Consider the following 20,775-nt stretch of genomic DNA (forward strand, 5'->3'; position numbering starts at 1 on the left):
TGCTGAATGCTGGGGTTGCAGACATGCAGCCCCCACACCCAGGTAGGGCAAAGGCTTTCCTACTGAGTTTATGCACCTCAGCCCGCCTACTGCCATATTTACCACTCAGTGCCCCCCCCCGCCCCAATTCCTGGATAGTTCTCTGGTGACCCAGCGTTCACGATCGTTTCCCCAGAGGGATTCCCGCCACGCTTATCTCCCTCCCGTTCAGTTTCTTCTTCACCGCATTTACATGCCAATTCGTTCATTTTATTTGCTCCTTCTCTCAACCCCACCAGAAGCCCCGGACAGGAGAACACAGCTTTCTCCCCAGGACACAGCACACAGCAGCCCTCGTTCACCAACCCGAGGGACCAGGTCTCCTCCGGTCTTCCCGCGAGCTGCGAGCGCCCCCGCTCGGCAGGCTGGCCGGCTCCGAACGCAGGAAGTGACTCAGAGCTTTTCGGGGAGAGAACCAGCCCCACACAGAACATGGCAGCCGGGCGGAAGCGCTTGAGGCCCGGCGCCGGAAGTGCAGCCCGGGAGGTTGCTCCCCAGAAAGACGTCCCCGGGAAGGGGGGGCGGCGTTTGGCCCGCGCACAGTCGTTCCGGGATCGACGGCCGCGGCCCGAGTTAAAGCCCCGGCGGCTGAACGCGTGAGCGGGGATCGGGGCCCGGACGGGCGGGAAGGACCGCCGCAGACTCGCCCGCGCCTCCCCCGGCCACGTGGGCTGCCCTTGGTCCCCGCAGCCTTCCCCATCGGGCCGCCCTGCGCGGGGACGGCGCCTGACTCCCCCTCCCAGCCCGGCGCTCCGTCCAGAGGTGGCCCCGCGGGGTGTGCTCGCCGCGGGGTGTGCTCGCCGCCGGCTGTGCTCGCCGCCGGCTGTGCTCGCCGCGGGGTGTGCTCGCCGCGGGGTGTGCTCGCCGCGGGGTGTGCTCGCCGCGGGGTGTGCTCGCCGCCGGCTGTGCTCGCCGCCGGCTGTGCTCGCCGCGGGGTGTGCTCGCCGCGGGGTGTGCTCGCCGCGGGGTGTGCTCGCCGCCGGCTGTGCTCGCCGAACGGAGGCCGGCGCTGCGAGCCGTCCGGGTGGAGGGCGCCTGGGAGGGTGGCGCGTCAGCTCCGGGTCACTCCGGGGAGACCGTGCTCGCCCCGAGTGCCATCGGAGGGGCTCCGGCTGGTCGTCGGGCCCTTTCTCTGTTTCTTGGAAGGACCGACATTGAAGGCTTTCGGGGAGGGGAAGGAGGAGGTGGCTCTTGTTGACTGCTGGGCTGGAAGTAAACCAGCCTGGTGTGCGGCCCCAGACAGGGCTGACGGCAGACACGAAACCAGCAAGTTGGAAGACAGCCTTTAAGTGCTGTTGTAAGTGGTGACCTCAAGAAGAAAGAGCCGGTTGGGGTGTGGCAAGCCCCCCAACATTGTTTCAAGGAGAGGGGTGTCCTCTTTGCTCTTCACTTGCAATATAAAAGGGGGAGGTCCTGAATAGTCGCTGAAAAAACGCTTCCAGTCCTAATACCAGAGAAGGTCACACTATTTCTTTCTTTTTTTGCCAGTCCTGGGCTTGAGCTCAGGGCCTGAGCACTGTCCCTGAACTTTCTCAAGGCTAGAGCTCTACCACTTGAGCCTCAGCACCACTTCAGCTTTTTCCTATGTATGTGGTACCAAGGAATCGAACCCGGGTCTTCATGCATGCTAGGCAAGCACTCTACCACTAGGCCAAACTCCCGGCTGGTCACACTATTTCTTAACTGCCTGATAGCAGATGTCACTTCGACATTAGTAAAAATACATCAGTGCTGTTTTTCCCAACCCGGATTATTGAGAAAGAGGATGTCTTTGCCAGTCCTGCCAGTCCTGGGGCTTGAACTCAGGGCGTAGACACTGGCCTTGGACACTTTCTGCTCAAGGCTAGAACCAGAACCACAGTGCCACGTCCAGCCTTTTCTGCGTATGTAGGTATGGGGAATCGAACCCAGGGCTTCGAGCATGACAGGCTAGCGTACTACCATTAGACCACACTCCCAGCCCCCCGCCCTGACTTTTTTTTTTTTAAACATCTCTTTATTCCATCACAGTACTGAAGAAATTTACTAAATCAAATGGGATAGAAATGACAGTCCCCCCCCTTGGACATTATTTCATATACAAACGGGCTGGAGAGGAACAGGGGTTTTAATAGAGAGACTTGGGGTAGGCAGGACAGTTTTAAGCCAGCTTTGGGGGTGATGTGCTTGGGAAGGATGATGCTGTGAATGGGAGTGTCAGTGCTGGTTGATCCCTCTACTTGCCCCCAGGACCATGGCCTGCACAGAGCGCACCTTCATTGCTATCAAGCCTGATGGGGTCCAGCGGGGTCTTGTGGGGGAAATCATGAAGCGTTTTGAGCAGAAGGGATTCCATCTTGTTGGTTTGAAGTTTATGCAGGTGAGTGGACTTCCAATTTTGATTCCTTTGTCCTGTTCATTAATTTCTCAGTTTGCCTTTCTTTTTTGACTTCTCTGTAGTAAGGTGTCTTAAAACCTGAAAGCTCCTCAGTGACTAAGCATGTTTGCTGAATCTTGGGAACAAACCAAGTTATTTTGGACTTCCAAGAATAGTCTATCATTTACCCTTAGCAGTGAAGAACCCCACACATTATGCAACCCTGTGATTTCTGACTCAGCTCAGGATGTGTTTGAGCTCCTGATCCCTAGTTTCCTATGCAGATGATTTCTGAAAACCCCCACCCCTGCTCCTGAACTCCCAGCCCTTTGAAGCAGGAGTATTCAAGCAGGAAACTTTTTTTTTTTTAATAATAATAATGTTTTTATTCTGGCAAGGTGCTGGTGGTTCACACTTATTTCTCTTCTTTTTTGCTAGGCCCTCTTTCTAGCTCAGGCCCCGCTCGCTCTGGCCCCGCTTGCTTCCGCCCGGCTCGCTCCAGCTTGCTCTTGGCCCCGCTCGCTCCGGCCCGGCCCTGCTCCTGGCTTGCTCTGGCCCCGCTCGCTCGCTCGCTCGCTCCGGCCCGGCCAGCTCTCGCTTGCTCCTGGCTCTGCTCGCTCCGGCCCCTTCTCGCTCCGGCCTCGCTGGCTCTGGCTCGGCTCGCTCGCTCCGGTCCTGCTCGCTCCGGCCCCGCTCGCTCGGCCACCACTCTGTTCACTTCAGCTCAGCTCGCTTCTTTCGCTCTCTGTCGCCGTCTCGTCTCGTCTCTGCCACTTCCGGCTTGGTTGTGTATGTGGGATACCAAGGAATCGAACCCGGGTCTTTGTGCATGCTAGTCAAGCACTTTAACCGCTAGGCCAAACTCCCGGGCCCCTTCTTTTCTTTTTTTTTTTTTTTTTTTTTATTTGCCAGTCCTGGGCTTGAGCTCAGTGCCTGAGCACTGTCCTTGGACTTTCTCAAGGCTAGAGCTCTATCACTTGAGCCTTAGTACCACTTCCAGCTTTACATATGTGGCACCGAGGAATCGAACCCGGGTCTTTGTGCATGCTAGACAAGCACTCTACCACTAGGCTAAACTCCCAGAAGGAAATACTTTTTATATTTTGTGATTTATATATACTTTTTTTTTTTTTTTTTTTTTTTTGCCAGTCCTGGGCTTGAGCTCAGGGCCTGAGCACTGTCCTTGGACTTTCTCAAGGCTAGAGCTCTACCACTTGAGCCTCAGCACGACTTCTGGCTTTTTTCTTTGTATGTGGTACTGAGAAATTGAACCCAGGTCTTCGTGCATGCTAGGCAAGCACTCTACCACTAGGCCAAACTCCCGGCTCAAGCAGGAAACATTTTAAATCACCAGTTACTACCTGCTTAGTGTCTATCATGGGTCAGGTACCATTGGGTGATGGGGGAAGACTGGTTTTGCCCTTGGCAGGGCTCCTGTCATAACTGCAGGAATGCAGACACAGCTGCCAGGTGCATACAAAGCAGTATTTGAATAAATGCAAAAATCTGGTGGCTAAGAACCCTCTTTCAAACAAATCCAAGATAAGAATTCATATTCTTAAATTTGCAAACAGTATTTTTCCCACTAAGTGAATCAGTTTTGGACCCTCCTTTGTAGTTGTTTTTGCTGTTGGTGGTGGTCCTAGGGCTTGAACACTAGGCTGGGGTGTTGTTCCTGAGCTCTTCAGTTCAAGGCTAGCACTCTACCACTTTGAGCCCCAGCACCATTCCTGGTTTTCTGGTGGTTAATTGGAGAGAAGAGTCTTCCAGACTTTGGTGTCCAGGCTGGCTTTGAACTGGGATCCTCAGATCTCAGCCTCCTGAGTAGGTAGGATTACAGGTGTAAGCCATCAGTGCATGGCTAGGTTTGCATATTTAAATTAGGTTTTGAAAGTAAAATGAAAGGAATTATTTCTTATTTTTCTTTTTTTTGGTGTGTGGTGGAACTGGAGCTTGAACTTAAGAGCTTCATGTTTTCAGCTGATAATTTTACTCAAGGTTGGTGTTCTACCACTTGAGCCGTAGTTCCATCTTTAGGAATGAGTCAGTTAGGTAGTTGGCTTTCACGATGGGTCAGGGGGGTACTTCATCCTATTCCCATGGTTGTTGGCAGTGAGGAAACAGGCTTACAGAGGTTTGGTGCTGTGCCTACTGGCTTACAGTCAGTGCTGCAGCTAGGATTTTAACCTGGCTTTCTCTTACCCTTAAGTAAAGACATTTTTCCTTTGTGTTGTCTGAGGAAAGCTAAGGATTCCATGAAGAATGGAAGGAAAGCTATTTGCCTTGACTCCGAAGGGTAATTTAAATCTGTTAAGGTGGCTGGGAATGTCGCTCAGTGGTAGAATGCTTGCCTACCATGCATGAATCCCTGGGTTCAATTCCTCAGTACCACATAAACAGAAAAGTCTGAAAGTGGCACTGTGGCTCAAGTGATAGAGCACTAGGAAAAGAAGCTCAGAGACAGTCCCTGGCCCTGAGTTCAAGTCCCAGGACAAAGGAAGGAGGGAGGGAGAGAAAGGAAAGAAGGAACGGAGGGAGGGAAAAAAACCTGTTAAGGATCTAGGAAACAAGAAAAAATTGAAGTATGTACTTTCTCCATCCTACAACAGTCTGTAATCTCTTTTGTAGGCTAAAGATAATTGGAAGCAATGAATAGAATTAAAAGAGTATGTTGGTCAGAGAAGGTCAAGTCAGTAAGCATTAGGAGACTACCTCTATAAGCCTTTCTTTGAATAGAAAGAGACAGGGTGTGGGCCGGGAGTTTGGCCTAGTGGTTAAAGTGCTTGCCTAGCATGCATGAAGACCCAGGTTCGATTCCTCGGTACCACATACATAGAAAAAAGCCGGAAGTGGTGCTGAGGCTCAAGTGGTAGAGCGCTAGCCTTGAGAAAGTCCAAGGACAGTGCTCAGGCCCTGAGCTCAAGCCCAGGACTGGCAAAAAAAAAAAAAAAAAGAAAGAGACAGGGTGAAGAGTGGTTCCCTACCATACAATTTTATTTGGCAAAGTTGAAATCCCAGTGATTGAGTGATAGGGGGTTCTGAATTTGGAGTTTTAATAGCAAATATCTAAAGTGTTCAGTATGCCTTGTAGGATGCAGTTCTGCAGAATCAGAAAAACTTGGGGGGGCCGTGCTAGACCCTTAGCAAGAGTAGATGCTGTGGAAGGGTAGAGCATAGATCAACAGGGACTAAGCAGATGGCTTCCCCGTCAGCTAGTGTGATTTGTTCCCACATGCCGTCCTTGCTGGGTGAGGTTCTGACTCATTCTTGTGCAGAAGTGTTCATTGTTAGCTATCACATACTCTGGAATGGTTTAGATACCTGTTGGAATTACCACATGGCACCTATATCCTCTGAATAAATGTGAAGCATTTCCAGGAGCTATCCTGATTCACACTGCTGCTGACCAAATGCCTAAGGTTCCCTTTGGTGTTTGAGTTGGAGTTTGCCCTGGAATAGAAATTCATTGTACTGGGCCAGGAGTTTGGCCTAGTGGTTAAAGTGCTTGCCTAGCATGCATGGAAACCCGGGTTCGATTCTTTGGTACCACATACATAGAAAAAAGCCGGAAGTGGTGCTGAGGCTCAAGTGGTAGAGCTCTAGCCTTGAGAAAGTCCAAGGACAGTGCTCAGGCCCTGAGCTCAAGTCCAGGACTAGCCAAAAAAAAAAAAAAAGAAAGAAATTCATTGTACTGCTAAGTTCCCTGTGTCACATGCAATGGTTGGATTCAGTTCCAACATCATTTTATTCAGACTCATCAAGGGCAAGCAGGGGAAATTTTGGTTGAAAACTGCAGAAACCCTGCCCTCTGGTAGTGTGAAGGGAAAATTGGGCTGTAACACAAATTATATTATATTATATTCTGGATAGCAGGATGAATGAGGGGATAATTACATTGCTGGTTTATAGACACTTTGCTCCCAGTCCTCATCTGTTGCCCTGTGAAATAGGCTTCTGAAGATCTTCTCAAGGAACACTACATTGACCTGAAGGACCGTCCATTCTTTCCAGGCCTGGTGAAGTACATGCACTCAGGGCCAGTGGTTGCCATGGTGAGTGGGATTGAGTGGGGGAGATTGTTGAGAATGACTGTTGCTGAGTGTTACGTTTCCTGTGTCTCATGTCAGATCCTCATTGCTGCAAAGGAATTGGATTGGTGGGATTGAACAGTTATGGTAGGAGTCAGTTGTCTGGGCTGAAGACCCATGGTTAGAAGAGAATATTTATCCAAGGATCCATTGCTGCTGCTGCTGCTGCTGCTTCTGCTGCTTCTTCTTTCTCCCCCCCCCTTTTTTTTTAAACTATTCTTGGGGCTTGAACTCAAGGCCTGAGCACTATTTTTTGGCACTTTTGCTCAAAGCTAGTATGCTGCTACTTGAGCCACAGCACCACTTCCAGCTTTTTCTGTGTATGTGGTGCTGAGGAGTCGAACCCTGGTCTTTGTGCATACTAGGTGAGCACTCTACCACTAGGCTACGCTCCTGGCTCTCCTTCTTTAAAAAAAAAAAAAAAAAAAAAAATATATATATATATATATATATATATATATATATATATATATATATATATATATTGCCAGTCCTGAGCTTGAGCTTAGGGCCTGAGCACTGTCCTTGGCCTTTCTCAAGGCTAGAGCTCTACCACTTGAGCCTCAGCACCACTTCCTGCTTTTTTTCTATGTACATGCTAACGAGAAATCCAACCAGGGTCTTTGTGTATGCTAGGCAAGGACTGTACCACTAGGCCAAACTCCTGGCCCCTAAAATATATTTTCTATTTTTAATTTTTTTTCAGGGCTTAAACTCAGGACTTAGATGCAGTCCCTGGGCTCTTTTGCTCAAGGCTAGCACTGTAGAACATTGAACCACAGCTCTGCTTCTAGTTGTTTGGTGGTTAATTGGAGGTACAGTCTTATGGCTGGGTGCGGTGGCTAACACCTAGCTCCTTAGGAGGCTGAGATCTGAAGTTCGAGGTTCAAAGCCAGCAAAAGAGTCATGAGGAAGCCAGAGCTGGCTTCAAATTACAGTCCTTAGATTCCAGCCTCCTGAGTAGCTAGGATTACAGGTGTGAACCACTGGCCCCAGCTAGCATTTCTTCTTATATTTGTGCCAACCACTCTTTTTGATACTGATGACACAGTCATGAATGAGACAGAAAAGAGTATTAGATTTTCATAGTTTTCTTGGCTGCCTTTTTTTGGTGTGTATAGGCTGAGGATTTGTCCCAGATCTTCCACATTCTAGGGCACTGGTCTACCTCTAGGATACATTCTCAGACCTTGTTTAATCTTTTAAAGGGGGTGGAGGTGATAATAAAGGAGTTATGAAGTATTTATTAAATAGTGCTAAGTGATACCACCAAAAATGAAACAGGCTGACGAGCTAACTGAGTTACTCAGTCATTCAGTACTCGTCCTAGACCTTGAATTCAGGGCCTGATGCTTTGGATATGTTTTCTTGCTCATAGTTGTCGCTATACCACTTGAGCCATACCTCTATTCTGGTATTTTTCTTTTGGGGGAGACTTGAACTCTGGGCCTGGGTGTTGTCTCTGAGCTCTTCAGCTCAAGGCTACTGCCCTACCCCTGGAGTCACAGTGCCATTTCAGGTTTTCTGGTGATTAATTGGAGATAAGAGTCTCGGGGACTTTTTAGTGTTTGGACTGGCTTTGAACCTTGATCCTCAGATCTCATCCTCTGTGTAGCGTGAGCCACCATGCCTCGTGATCCTGGTATTTTTCTAGTTAATTGAAGATGAACTCTCAGAGACTTTCAGCTCAGGGTGACTTAAAGCTTAATCTTCCAGGTCTCAGCCTCTTGAGTAGCAAGTATTACAGGCATGAGCCACGATGCCTGGCTGCATGACAACTGTAAATTATATGTTTTAGGAGTATGATTTTCAAACTAATGCCTCAATGACAAGGACAACCCTGCCATATATAAAATATCAGTAAGGAACATTCCCAAGCAATAAAACAACTGATACAGAGGAGCCACGTTGGAGAGGCTTGGCAGTGTTGTGGTGATTGAAGTCAGGGACCCTGGCTTGCTAGGCAATTTCTGTACCACGTGAGCCAGTACTCCTCAGTTCAAGTCATGTATTTTTGCCATGGCTTGCCTCCAGTAGCAATCCTTCTACTTCTGCTTGTTGAGTGGTTGGGATTACAGTGTGTATATTATAGTGTGGAATAATAGGGTGTGTCACCACACCTGGCCCCTTTGGTTTTGGTGTTTTTGAGACAGGGTTTAATTATGTAGACCAGAATGACTGAACTCTTGACCCTCCTGCTTCTGCTCTTAGTGCTAGAACTATAGTATGCAGCACAACATGTAAGGGAGGTTGGCTGCTGCTGCTTCTAAAAGTTTATTTGTTTATTATTGTGTTGTGTGTGTGTGTGTGTGTGTGTGCGCACATGTGCACATGTGTATGTGTATGTATGGGATGGTACCAGGGCTGCTTGAACTCAAGGTCTTGTGCTCTTGCTTGACTTTTTCACTCACAGCCGATGCTCTACCACTTGAGTCATACCTCCAGTCCAGTTTTTCAGCTGATTCAACTAGAGATAGAACCTTGAGAACTTTCCAACCTGGGCTGGCTTTGAACCAGGATCCTCAAATCTCCCGAATAGCTTAAGATTTTATGATTGAGCCACTGTTCCCTGACTGGAGATGGCTTTTTTTGAAGATGGTTGGCATAGCTGAAATCGGGCAAGTAGAAGAGAAGATGGGGTGAGGTAGGTTTGGGGCACAGGCAGGGGGCCATCATGAGTGCTAGGACACTGTGGGAGGTTTCACACTTCCTTTAACATTCTGTAATGGCTACTGTGGATGCTATGGGGAGAATGGATTTTAGACAGACAAGAGAGAGGGCAGAGAGACTAGTATCCCCCATGCTGGAATAAGTAGAAGCTCTAAAGATGTGTCCAGGGGCTGGGAGTTTGACCTAGTGGTAGAGTGCTTGCCTAGTATGCATGAAGACCCCGGGTTCGATCCTTGGTACCCCACATACATAGCAAAAAGCCGGAAGTGGTGCTGAGGCTCAAGTGGTAGAGTGCTAGCCTTGAGAAAGTCCAAGGACAGTGCTCAAGCCCTGAGCTCAAGCCCAGGACTGGCAAAAAAAAAAAGTAATTTTGGTAGATAAGGCGTTTGAACTCAGATCTTTGCACTAGGTAGGTAGGTAGGTACTCATCCACTGAAGTTAATTTTCCAGTAGTTGCCAGATTTTCTATTGAGATTGTTTTTCTTTCTTGACTATGTCTTCTTTTGTCCTCGGAGGTCTGGGAGGGTCTGAATGTGGTAAAGACAGGCCGAGTGATGCTTGGAGAGACCAACCCTGCAGATTCCAAGCCAGGCACCATCCGTGGAGACTTCTGCATCCATGTTGGCAGGTGAGATTGAGCTTGAACTTAGGGCCTGGGCATTGTCCCTCAGGGTCTTTCCTTTCTTTTTTTTTTTTTTTTTTCCTTCTGCTCAAAACTAGCTTTCTAGCTCTTGCTCCATAGCTCCATTTCTGGCCTTTTTGGTGCTTGAAAATCTCACTGACTTTTCTCCCTTTGAACCATTATCCTCAGATCTCAGCCTCCTGAGTAGCTATGATTTTAAGTGTGAACCACTGTCAACAGGCAGATTTGGTGGATTTTGCTTTTTTTTTTTTTTTTTTCTGTTGTGCAGCCTGGGCACTGTCTCTGAGCTCTTTTGCTCCAGGCTAGCACTCTACCACTTTGAACCACAGTGCCACTCCTACTTTTTGAGTGGAGGCAGGAGTCTCACAGAGACTTTTCTGCCTGGGCTGGCTTTGAACCATGATCCTCAAATCAGAGCCTCCTGAGCAGGTGGATTATAGGCTCGATCCTCTGGTAGCTGGCAAGATGTGTGTGTGTGTGTGTGTGAGTGTGTGTGTGTGTGTGTGTGTTTTCCCATTCTTTTCTAACAGCTAAATGAATCACCACAAGAATTTGTGTTTCTGAGGCTGGAAATGAATGTGGTCCCATTGGCAGGCCCATTTTAAGTCGGTGCATTGTCTTCCTCCTGTGGACTTTGAGATGATTTTTTCCACTGAGGCTGTGTCTGGTGAGTGCAGAACCTGGCCACAGTTCTCCCTGAAAGCTCTCACAACTTGTATCCATCTTTCCACGGGTTTTGCCATGTGGGTTTTTCTTCTGATGTGATCTCAAGAGCACAGACCTTTGGCTTTCCAGGGCACTCCTTGGCAGTTAATCCTGGTCTTAGTAACACAGTCCTCTCTCCCCCACCCAGGAACATCATTCATGGCAGCGATTCCGTGGAGAGTGCAGAGAAGGAGATCAGCTTGTGGTTTCGGCCTGAGGAACTGGTGGATTACAAGAGCTGTGCACAGGACTGGATCTATGAGTGACAGGGGACAGGCTAGGATGCTTTTCCTGTCCACTCCCTCCCCATTCCCATGGGCAAGGGACCCCACTAGCAAATTCAGTTATTTCTGGAACTTCCTTACAACCTAGAGGAATGTTCTCGAGGCAGAGTGCTCCCTGTACAGTGTTAAATGCTGCCACTGGATTAAAATGTTTCATCTCTATGTAGGAATAGTTGATGTGTGTGTTACTTTATACTGCTGTGTTGCTTTGCATTACTTATTTCCTTTATACTAAGTGAGTGTGTCAATTATTTATATGTACATATATGTAGTTAATTTTTGCCTGATTCTTTTCCCCCTGCGTCCATCCCATCTACTTTCGGCACTGAGTCAATTAACAAGTACCTGTGGAGAATCTCTGCTAGGTTGTAAAGACTCCTTGACACAGAAGGTCCTTCAGAAGTAAAAGATAGAGCAGAGGTGTTGTACACCTCTGAGCCTAACACCAATAGGGTGGAGACGGGAGGGTCATGTTTAAGAGAGTCTAGGCTGGGAGTGTGGCCTAGTGGTAGAGTGCTTGCTTGCCTAGCATGTACAAAGCCCTGGGTTTAATTCCTCAATACCACAGACACAGAAAAAGCCAGAAGTGGTGCTGTGCTTCAAGTGGCAGAGTGCTAACCTTGAGCAAAGTGTCCACGGACAGTGCCTAGGCCCTGAGTTCATGTCCCACAACTGGTCAAAAAAAAAAAGAAAACAAGAGAAAGAGAGTGTAGAAGCCAGCGTGGTAATCCTAGTTGCTCTGGACTGGGGGATCAGGATTGTAGTTCAAGGCTACCCCTGCCAAAAATTTACTAAGCCCACATCTCCATGGAAAAAGCGGAGTACAGTGGTAGGAACCTCACACGCCAGCTGTGGTAGGGTAGTGTAAATAGGAAGATTGCAGTCCAGGCTAGCTTAGGCCAAAAGTAAGACCCTGTGCAAATCGTAGCACTCGGGAAACTATGGCAGAAGAATCCAAACAAGAAAGTAAAACTCTGGGGGCCTGGAGTTTGGCCTAGTGGTAGAGTGCTTGCCTAGCATGCATGAAGACCCGGGTTCGATTCCTCGGTACCACATACATAGAAAAAAAGCTGGAAGTGGTGCTGAAGCTCAAGGGGTAGAGCTCTAGCCTTGAGAAAGTCCAAGGTCAGTGTTCAGGCCCTGAGCTGAAACCCAGGACTGGCAAAAAAAAAAAAAAAAAAAAAAAGTAAAACTCTGGATTTATAATATCTGTTTGCCCTCATATTCCACTGGCCAGAACTGACTTAGTCACAAGGCTGCATTACTAACAAAACAGAAACTGTCTATCTTTATTTGGGTAACCTTGTATGTAGATAAAATTCTTAAATTTTACCTAGAAGGGAGAGTAAATACTGGAGGAGGGATAGGGGAAGCAACTAATTCCCTCCCCACCCCCCCACCAACGCCCTGGTCCTGAAGCTTATACTCAGGGCTTGGTAGTTGTCCCTGAACTTTTGCTCAAAGCTAGTGCTCTACCACTTGAACTGCAGGCCCACTTCTGTCTTTTTCTGAGATAAGAGTTGCATGGACTTTTCTGCCCAGGCTGGTTTTGAACTGCAGTCCTCAGATTTCAGTCTCCTGAGTAGCTAGGATTATAGATGTGAGCTTGGAGCAACTAATGTTTGCTATAAACTTTAGCAGGTTTTCTTTTCTTTTCCTGCAGAGCTGAGGCCTGGACTCAGGGCTTTGCACTTGCTAGGCAAGTGTTCTTCCCACTGAGCTAAATCCCCACCTCCCTTCTTGGCATTTTTGTAGTTGCTAGAGACAACAGAGGGAAGGGGCTTCTTGGAAGGTCTGTCCAGACAGGGCAGCTTGGGGTGTGATGCATGTCTGTTACAAATAGCACGGGGTATTTTAGAGTGGGAAGGGAGTATCAAGACCCTTGGGGAATGAATGTGTGTGGTAAGATAAAGGGTTTCAGCTTTCCTAGTTAGAACAATGTCTAGAAAGGAAAGGAGCAGTGCAAAGTGAGGGTTGGAACTCTGTACTGCAGGTATTAGTAAACCCCACTAAGGGGCAAAGTGCGGTGCACTGGACAGGGAAATGTCCACTGAAGCTTCCAAATCCTTTGGAAGCAAAAAACAAAATCCAGAGGAAGTGTGCTTCAGATTGAGGCCCAGAGTGTGTCCTGGGTTCATGTTCTACAACCAGGTTTGAGAAAGTCAATGAATGTGGCAGGCAAGGTCTGGACTACACCCACTTGGTTAGGCACAGGTGGTCAGTGGGGTGCCAGAGTCACTGGGGAATGGTGTAAGTCCAGCGGCTTCCCAAGACCCACATAGGAAGGCTTACTATTCGAGACACCAGAAGCCAGGGCTAGTGGCTCATTCTTATACTAGTAGTGACTGGATGCTGAGATCAGAGATGGGAGATTAAAAGCCAGCTCAGGCCAGGAGTTTGGCCTAGGGGTAGAGTGCTTGCCTAGCATGCACAAAGACCCAGGTTCAATTCCTCGGTACCACATACATAGAAAAAAGCCAGAAGTGGTGCTGAGGCTCAAGTGGAAGAGCTCTAGCCTTGAGAAAGTCCAAGGACAGTGATCAGGCTCTGAGCTCAAGCCAAGGACTGGCAAAAATAAATAAATAAATAAATAAATAAAAATAAAAAAAATAAATATAAATAAATAAAAGCCAGCTCAGGCAGAAAAGTCTGTGTGAGACTCTTATTTCCAGCAAATTCCAAAATATCCAGAAATAGAGGTGTGGCTCAACTAGTACAGCACCAGTGTTGGGCATAAAAGCTAAGGGACAACACACAGTTCTTGAGTTCAGGCCATAGTACACACACACACCACACACACACACACACACACACACACACACACACACACAGAGACACACACATCAGGAAAGGTTTTCTTTTGATCAAATGGATTGGAGTCACTCCAAATGTGGCAGTGAAATCTCACAATGGAATTTAAGCTACTCCAAGATAGGGCTTGTTGGGATTCTAAGGGAAAAAGCAGTCTAAATAGTTTATTAGGAGCACGTACAAAGTGGCAGGCCATCCTTGAGAGCCGGTGAAAGGAAAGGTATGTTCTGTCTACCTGGGTAGATGGTATTTAATTGGTCAGAATGTGGAATATTTACAGGTGGGTTTAAGGAATTTTGGCTCAGGGCCTGGGCCACAAACACTGTTAATTAATGCCTCGGAATGTTCAAGGCTCCAGCTTGGACAAGCCTGCCAGGAGAAGTGGGGCTGTGGTTCAGGGGTAGGGTGGTAGCCTGAGCTAAAGAGCTCAGGAACAACACCCAGGCCTAGGGATAGGGCTATAACCTTGAGCTGAAGAGCTCAGGGACAGTGCCCAGGCCCGGAGTTCAAGCCTCATCACCCCTCCCCCCACCCCCACCCCCCAAAAAAGTGGAAGTAGAGGTTTGGGGGTGAGGACGTACAGAGAGGTTAGTTTTTGTGCAAAGTAGACAGGGTTTAGGCAGAGTCTGCAAATCAATAGGCCTAACTTCTAGAAGAATCTAGAATAATCTTGTCCCAGGTCTGGCCCAGCGTGAGCTGAATAACTTAGCTCATGGTAGTGCTGGGTGCGCTGGGACCTCCATCCCTGGATGGGAACAGGGAGGCTCAAGGCCAGCCGTCAGGGACAGGAAGAGGCTGGATGGAGGAGACAGGTTAGCCAGGGGATGGGCAGACAACAAGGGCTACCCTCCCACGAGCTGTCGCGCGCCATTCCATGGCCAGGGGAGTGTAAGTGGAGGCGGGGGCGCAGGGAGATTCTGTTGGGGCCCAGGCCGCAGTGGAGAAGTTGATTGCCCGTTTGGAAGGGAAAGGCGGGGGCGCTCTACTAAGGGCCCACACCGAGGAGAGAGACGGACGGCTGGATTTTAAGGGTGGTGGAACATATGGAAGGACTTTGGGGTGTCAGAGCTGAGGGAGGGCCCCACTGTGCGCGAGTGTGTGTCCGTGCGTCTTTCCACAGATCACTTCCTGCTGGGAACCCTCTTTGGTTCTGCCAGGGGAGGCGGGCACGCGGGGCCGCTGGGCGGGGACCGAGCGCCGGCCTGCGGGGCGCTGGGCCTCCGGGGTTGGTCGACCAGTCGTGGGCGGCCCCACCCTTCGCCCCTCCTCCCGGTGGTCGCGCTCCGTCTCCGTCCTCTCGCCGCCGCCGCCGCCGCTGCGTCCGGGTCCCCCAGCTTTCCGGTAAGGCCGGGGCGCCCTCTCTGGGCCCCTCGCCCCCCTTCGCGCCCTCCCCACCGTCCCGCTGCCCTCTCTGGGTCTTTCCCCCACCCTCTCCGCGTCCCCTCTCCGGCTGGCGGCCGGGCGGGGCGGCCGCGGCCGGGCAGCCACGTGTCCCCGGCCGGGTGGTGGCGGAGGCCGGGCCGACGCCCACGTGGCTTCCTGGACCCGGGACCCTGTGTCCCCGGCCGGCCGCCCTGACCGCACCTCTGGCCCCGCAGAGCCATGGCCAACGCGGAGCGGACCTTCATCGCCATCAAGCCCGACGGCGTGCAGCGAGGCCTGGTGGGCGAGATCATCAAGCGCTTCGAGCAGAAGGGATTCCGCCTGGTGGCCATGAAGTTCCTGCGGGTAACGCGCCCCCCGCCCCCGCCCCCGCCCCCCGCCGGCTGGCCGGCGCTTTGTCCTCCCAGCAGCTGTTGGGCAGCGGCCGGCCCGCGTCTCTCCTTCCCGAGAACCCCGGGGCCGGTTCCCGGTGTCCCCGCGCCCGCTCCAGGCCCGGGAGGAGCCGGTGCCCTTGGGAAGGTGACTGCTGCCCGGGGCCGGCACCTGGGTCTGCCCGGGCATCTGGCCGGCCCGGGTGGGGCGCGGGGCGGGGGCGCAGCCGGGAGTGGAGAGGAGCCTGGGTTTCCTTCCGGCCCACGTGGGCCTGCGCGGGCACGGGATGGGGCGCGCCGCCCTGGGGTTACGAAGCAGCCTTGAAACTTGGCGAGGATGGAGGTTTGAGGTGCTGGGTGTCTCTGCATTGGGCACGTGTGGTGGTGGGGTGGGGGTGGGGGTGCACTGACTGTAGTTTCCATCTTTCATGTGGGGTTCAGATCCAAGCCACGACCCTTTCAAGGGGTAAGCACCTAAGTACTGGGATGTACATGAGGTCCCCCCAGTGAAAAGGATGTGGTCCCAAAGGGGGAGGAGGCTTGAGGAGGCCCGAGGGCTCTGATGTGGTCTCTCGATCGGGCATATCCGTCCTCTGCCGCCACCCTTCGGTTCCCGAAGTCGAGATCCTCTGCTGAGGATTAGCAAATCATTGGCAGCGCAGGGACATTTTTATGATCACAGCAGCCCCCCCCCTCCCCCCCGTTAGCATGGCATCATGATTTGATCTGGATTTTAACAATATGTGCCTCACGAGTAGGCAGAAATACTAGACCGGTGGGTGTCTGGTAAAACCTGCCGTGTGGACTTGGGAAGAGGGGTTGGAGCCACATCGGAGCCTTTCCATTTGGTCTCCTGATGGGACCCTCTGAATGTCAGGCCTCCGAGGAACACCTGAAGCAACACTACATTGACCTGAAGGACCGTCCCTTCTTCCCCGGGCTGGTGAAATATATGAACTCCGGACCCGTGGTAGCCATGGTGAGTGCTGGGGAAAAGGATGGGAGACAGCTGAGAGGAACCCGGGAAATGGCTCTGTGGCTGAGTGTTTTTGTCTTTTTATGCTATAACTTATGAACATTTTAATTAATTTATTGTATGTCTTGAGTCTTGGCCTGGGCGCTATCCCTGAGCTCTTCAGCTCAGGCTACTGCCCTACCTTTGGGCCTGGGCGCTGTCCCTGAGCTCAAGGCTACCACCTTCCGTTTTTTTAGAGGTTTATTGGTCTCAAGTCCTTTTGTGCCCAGGCTGGCTTTGAACCTTGATCTTCAGATCTCAGCCTCCTGAGTAGCTAGGATTACTGGCGTGAGCCACCATGCCCGGTATGAACATTATTTTAATTAATTAGAATATTAGTTTTACCAACTAATCCATGAAGGACCGGGACCTTGCTCTTTTGCTCATCCTGGCCTTGAACTTGGATGAATCCCCAAGCCTTCTTGCTGTGTGGTCTGTTCTTATACTAACCCCCTTCCTCATGGTTACCAGCCTAAATTCTGCTTTGCAGATAGAGCCTGCTGGTGTTTGGTTAAACTGAAGCTTGGGAGGGGTTAAAAGTGGAATCAGAGTTTAGCAAAAAGGGCTAAGGGCTGAGCAGGAGGAGGTATGGGGTACTTGCTTTGCTAGCTTTGACTTGCATGCCTAGGGCTGTAGAATAAGTTCCTCTGTACTAAGGTAAGCTACAGAAACCAAGATCTTAGAAAAAAGGACCCAGATTGACCATCTGGGTCAATTTCTTCTGCCTTAAAGACAAAAAGCTGGGGCCGGGAATTTGGCCTAGTGGTTAAAGTGCTTGCCTAGCATGCATGAAGACCCGGGTTCGATTCCTCGGTACCACATACATAGAAAAAAGCTGGAAGTGGTGCTGAGGCTCAAGTGGTAGAGCTCTAGCCTTGAGAAAGTCCAAGGACAGTGCTCAGGCCCTGAGTTCATGGCCAAGGACTGGCAAAAAAAAAAAAAAAAAAAGACAAAAAGCTGCTAAATTTCCTGTTTAATAGATTTTTTTTTTTTTTTTTGCAAGTCCTGGGCTTGGGCTCAGGGTCTGAGCACGGTCCCTGGATTTTCTCAAGGCTAGGGTTCTACCACTTGAGCCACAGCACCACTTCTGGCTTTTTGCTATGTATGTGGTACCGAGGAATCAAACCCAGGTCTTCATGCATGCTAGGCAAGCACTCTACCACTAGGCTAAACTCCCGGCCCCTGTTTAATAATTTATTATAAAGGTGATGAACGGGGAAGGGGTTACAAGTTACACAAGTCAGGTAATGAGTACATTTCTCTTTGGATAATGTCATTCCTTCCCTCCTTCTGATAGGTGTTTTTGACTATAGTGCTAGGTCTAGGGGTGTTACTTCTAGCAGTAAAGCTCAAACTCCAGTACCACCAAAAACAAATAAATGCACTTCAGATATTTCTCATGGAAAATTCGAATGTACCAGGTGCCAGTCTCATGTTTGTAACCCTAGCTTCTCATGAGACTGTGACATAGATGATTGAGGTTCGAAACTAGCTGTAGCTCATACCTGTAATCCTAAACTGCACAGGATACTTAGGTCTGAGGATTTTGGTTTGAAACCAGCCAGGGCAGGAGAGTCTGAAAAGCCTGGGAGACTCAGCTCCAATTAACACCAGAGAAGCTGGAGGTGGAGCTGTGGCTCAGGTGGTAGGGTGCTATCCTTGAGCACAAAAGCTCAGGAATAGTGCCTGGCCCTCTCAGTTCAAGCTCCAGGACTGTCCAAACAAAAAGAAAACCAGAAACAAGGGGTTAGGAATATGGCTTAGTGGTAGGGTTGCTTGACTAACATGGATGAAGCCCTGGATTTGATTTATCAGTACCACATAAACAAATGAACAAACCAACCCTAGCATCTGGAACAGAATAGTTTTAGGGACTCTGTCTCCAATTAGCAAAAAGCTCAGCTTGGCCCAGATGGTAGAGTGCCAGCTGAAAGTGCAAAGCTGTTGAGTTCAAACTCCAGGACAAAGATAAAAACACCAATTATGTGATACCTGAAGCAAAAGTTCTCCACAAAGAATCTTCTAGAAGGCTTACATGTTCTGTTGGGAGTAACTCTTGAGGGTGTAATCTGAAGACAGCGAAATCTCTTGAAGGACAATTTTCTAATCCCGTGTCTTTCTTGTGTTCTTCTCTGGAGTACTTTCCCTTTTATGTCACTCTTGCTGTCCTTGTCTTTTGGGGTCCTTGTCATCCACATACCCATCTGTCATAGTGTTTACTAGCCATTTTTTTTGGGGGGGGGTGGGTCATGGGACTTGAACTCTGGGCCTGGATACTGTCCCTGAGCTCTTCAGTTCAAGGATAGCGCTTTACCACTTGAGCCACAGTGCCTCTTCCTACCAGCAATCCTTTAGTCCTGGTTTGTTTTCCACTGAAGGTAGATTGGAAACTTCAAGTTGTGTACATCTTCCTTATTCCACACACACACACACACACACACACACACACACACACACACACACACACACACACACACATCCTCCCCTTAGAGGCCTCTACAATATTTGTGGGCTTATGTGACAGTATCTAGATGATCTCTTTGGTGACTGCTGTTAGGTGGGAAGGCAGATCTATTTCAGTAATTCCTTCTTCCCTCTGGTCAAGGTCTGGGAGGGGCTGAATGTGGTGAAGACCGGCCGAGTGATGCTTGGAGAAACCAATCCAGCAGATTCTAAGCCAGGCACCATTCGAGGGGACTTCTGCATTCAAGTTGGCAGGTGAGTTCCGGGGGTGGGGGTGGGCTATTTGAATGAACTGAATTTAAATGGAACCAAGAACATTTTGACACTGGGTGGGTGAATGGGAGTGAATGTGGTCAGAGTATTTAATATACATGTGTGCAGGTACAAGAGTGGAAGCTGTTGAAACTTGAGGAAGAGGAAAGAGTGGGAGGTGACTTTTGATTTGGGTACCTTGTGTGTAGAAATACAGTGAAACAACTCCGCACTATAGATGCTAATAAAAACTGGGACAGAACTTTTTTTTTTTTAATTTTTTTGCCAGTCCTGGGCTTGAGCTCATGGCCTGAGCACTGTCCTTGGACTTTCTCAAGGCTAAAACTATACCACTTGAGCCATACCACTACTTCTGGCTTTTTTCTATGTATGTGGTACGGAGGAATTGAACTCGGGTCTTTGTGCAGGCCAGGCAAGCATTCTACCACTAGGCCAAACTCCTGGCCCCAGAACATTTTTTTTTTTTGGTGCGGGTCCTGTGGCTTGAACTCAGTGCCTGAGCTTCTTTTACTTAATGAGCCACAGCTTCCTTCTGGCTTTCTTTTTGGTAGTTTAGTGGAGATAAGAGTCTCAGAGTTTTCTGCATCAGTAGGCTTTGAACCATGATCCTCAGATCTCAGTCTGAATAGCTCCCATCTCTAGAGAATGTTTTGTATACATCCCCATTTAAAAAGGATAATTTGAACTTCAGTTGCTAATTAGCATTACATAAAAGCTTTCATAAATAGCTGTTTCCCAAGTTACTTAAAATCCTACCTAGGCCTTTGCCCAAGGAAACTATGTGATACAGCAGGTACTTAATTGTGGGGAAGGATGGGTTCTAGCTTTGCAGGCCCCCCCACCCCTCCCCGGCATCCAGGGTTGTGATATCTAACCCTTTGGTTTCCTCTCCAGTGTACAATGTAGTCACATCAAAACACTGATGACATTCAGACATAAGAAAGGGGCTTAAACTAAGCATCTTTCTAGGCTCATAATTTGTTTTAAAACACTTTGGGGCAAGGCTTCCTTTGCTATAACCCATTAAATACACACGGTAACCAGTAACTGTTCTGTTTCTTAGGAACATCATTCACGGCAGTGACTCAGTCAAAAGTGCTGAAAAGGAAATCAGCTTATGGTTTAAGCCTGAAGAATTGGTTGATTATAAGTCTTGTGCTCATGACTGGATCTATGAATAGAAGTGCACACAGCAGGGGATCATGGTCACTTAGCAATACCTGAGTGTCTGGACCCAGCTCTCCATTTTACTGACATGATGGAACTTTTCTAAAGCATATTTACCAATAAAGCCTTTGGAACTAGGGGTACAGAGTCCTGTGCTCATTTGATGCTGAGAAGTCACTTTGTTTCCCTGGTGTAGTGGCATTACCTGAGGAATCATTTCTTTCTCCAAATGTGGGTGTAGTTGAAGACTCAGGAAAAGTAGGGAGAAGGGCGAGGTGTGCCTCTGGCTGTGTGTGTTTAAGGGTTTGTAGGAGTTGGATACGAGTATAGACAAATACTAGTCAAATGTTCCAGATTTACATTTGTGGAAGTCTGAAGACAGGTGAAATAGGGATAGTACCTACCATTGTAATTACCATTTAAAAAACCACGCCGTTCACCGGTCTAGTCCACACCTGCTCCATAGGTTAGTCCCACAGCCATGGAAGCCAAGGTTATTATCTGGTT

General features: G+C 49.2%; 1 protein-coding gene across 4 annotated transcripts; it reads left to right on the forward strand.

Moving 5' to 3' along the window:
- The first annotated feature begins 591 nt into the window (after window positions 1–591).
- LOC150051870 (nucleoside diphosphate kinase B) lies at window positions 592–20,407 on the forward strand. Of its 4 annotated transcripts, XM_090351042.1 has the most exons (7): window positions 2,269–2,398; window positions 6,346–6,447; window positions 9,669–9,781; window positions 15,195–15,324; window positions 16,228–16,329; window positions 18,971–19,083; window positions 20,165–20,407. In XM_090351042.1, exons 1-7 carry the CDS (start codon window positions 2,273–2,275, stop codon window positions 20,280–20,282), a joined length of 804 nt encoding a protein of 267 aa, XP_090207168.1. In that variant the 5' UTR covers window positions 2,269–2,272; the 3' UTR covers window positions 20,283–20,407. The 4 variants fall into 4 exon arrangements, with proteins under 4 accessions (XP_090207166.1, XP_090207167.1, XP_090207168.1 ...); XM_090351040.1 differs by lacking the exons at window positions 15,195–15,324; window positions 16,228–16,329; window positions 18,971–19,083; window positions 20,165–20,407 and adding exons at window positions 592–635; window positions 10,650–11,022; XM_090351041.1 differs by lacking the exons at window positions 15,195–15,324; window positions 16,228–16,329; window positions 18,971–19,083; window positions 20,165–20,407 and adding exons at window positions 1,093–1,336; window positions 10,650–11,023.
- The last annotated feature ends 368 nt before the right edge of the window (window positions 20,408–20,775 follow it).

The sequence above is a fragment of the Megascapheus bottae genome, chromosome 17, assembly GCF_031878675.1.
Source record: "Megascapheus bottae isolate mThoBot1 chromosome 17, mThoBot2.hap1, whole genome shotgun sequence".
NCBI lineage: Eukaryota > Metazoa > Chordata > Mammalia > Rodentia > Geomyidae > Megascapheus > Megascapheus bottae.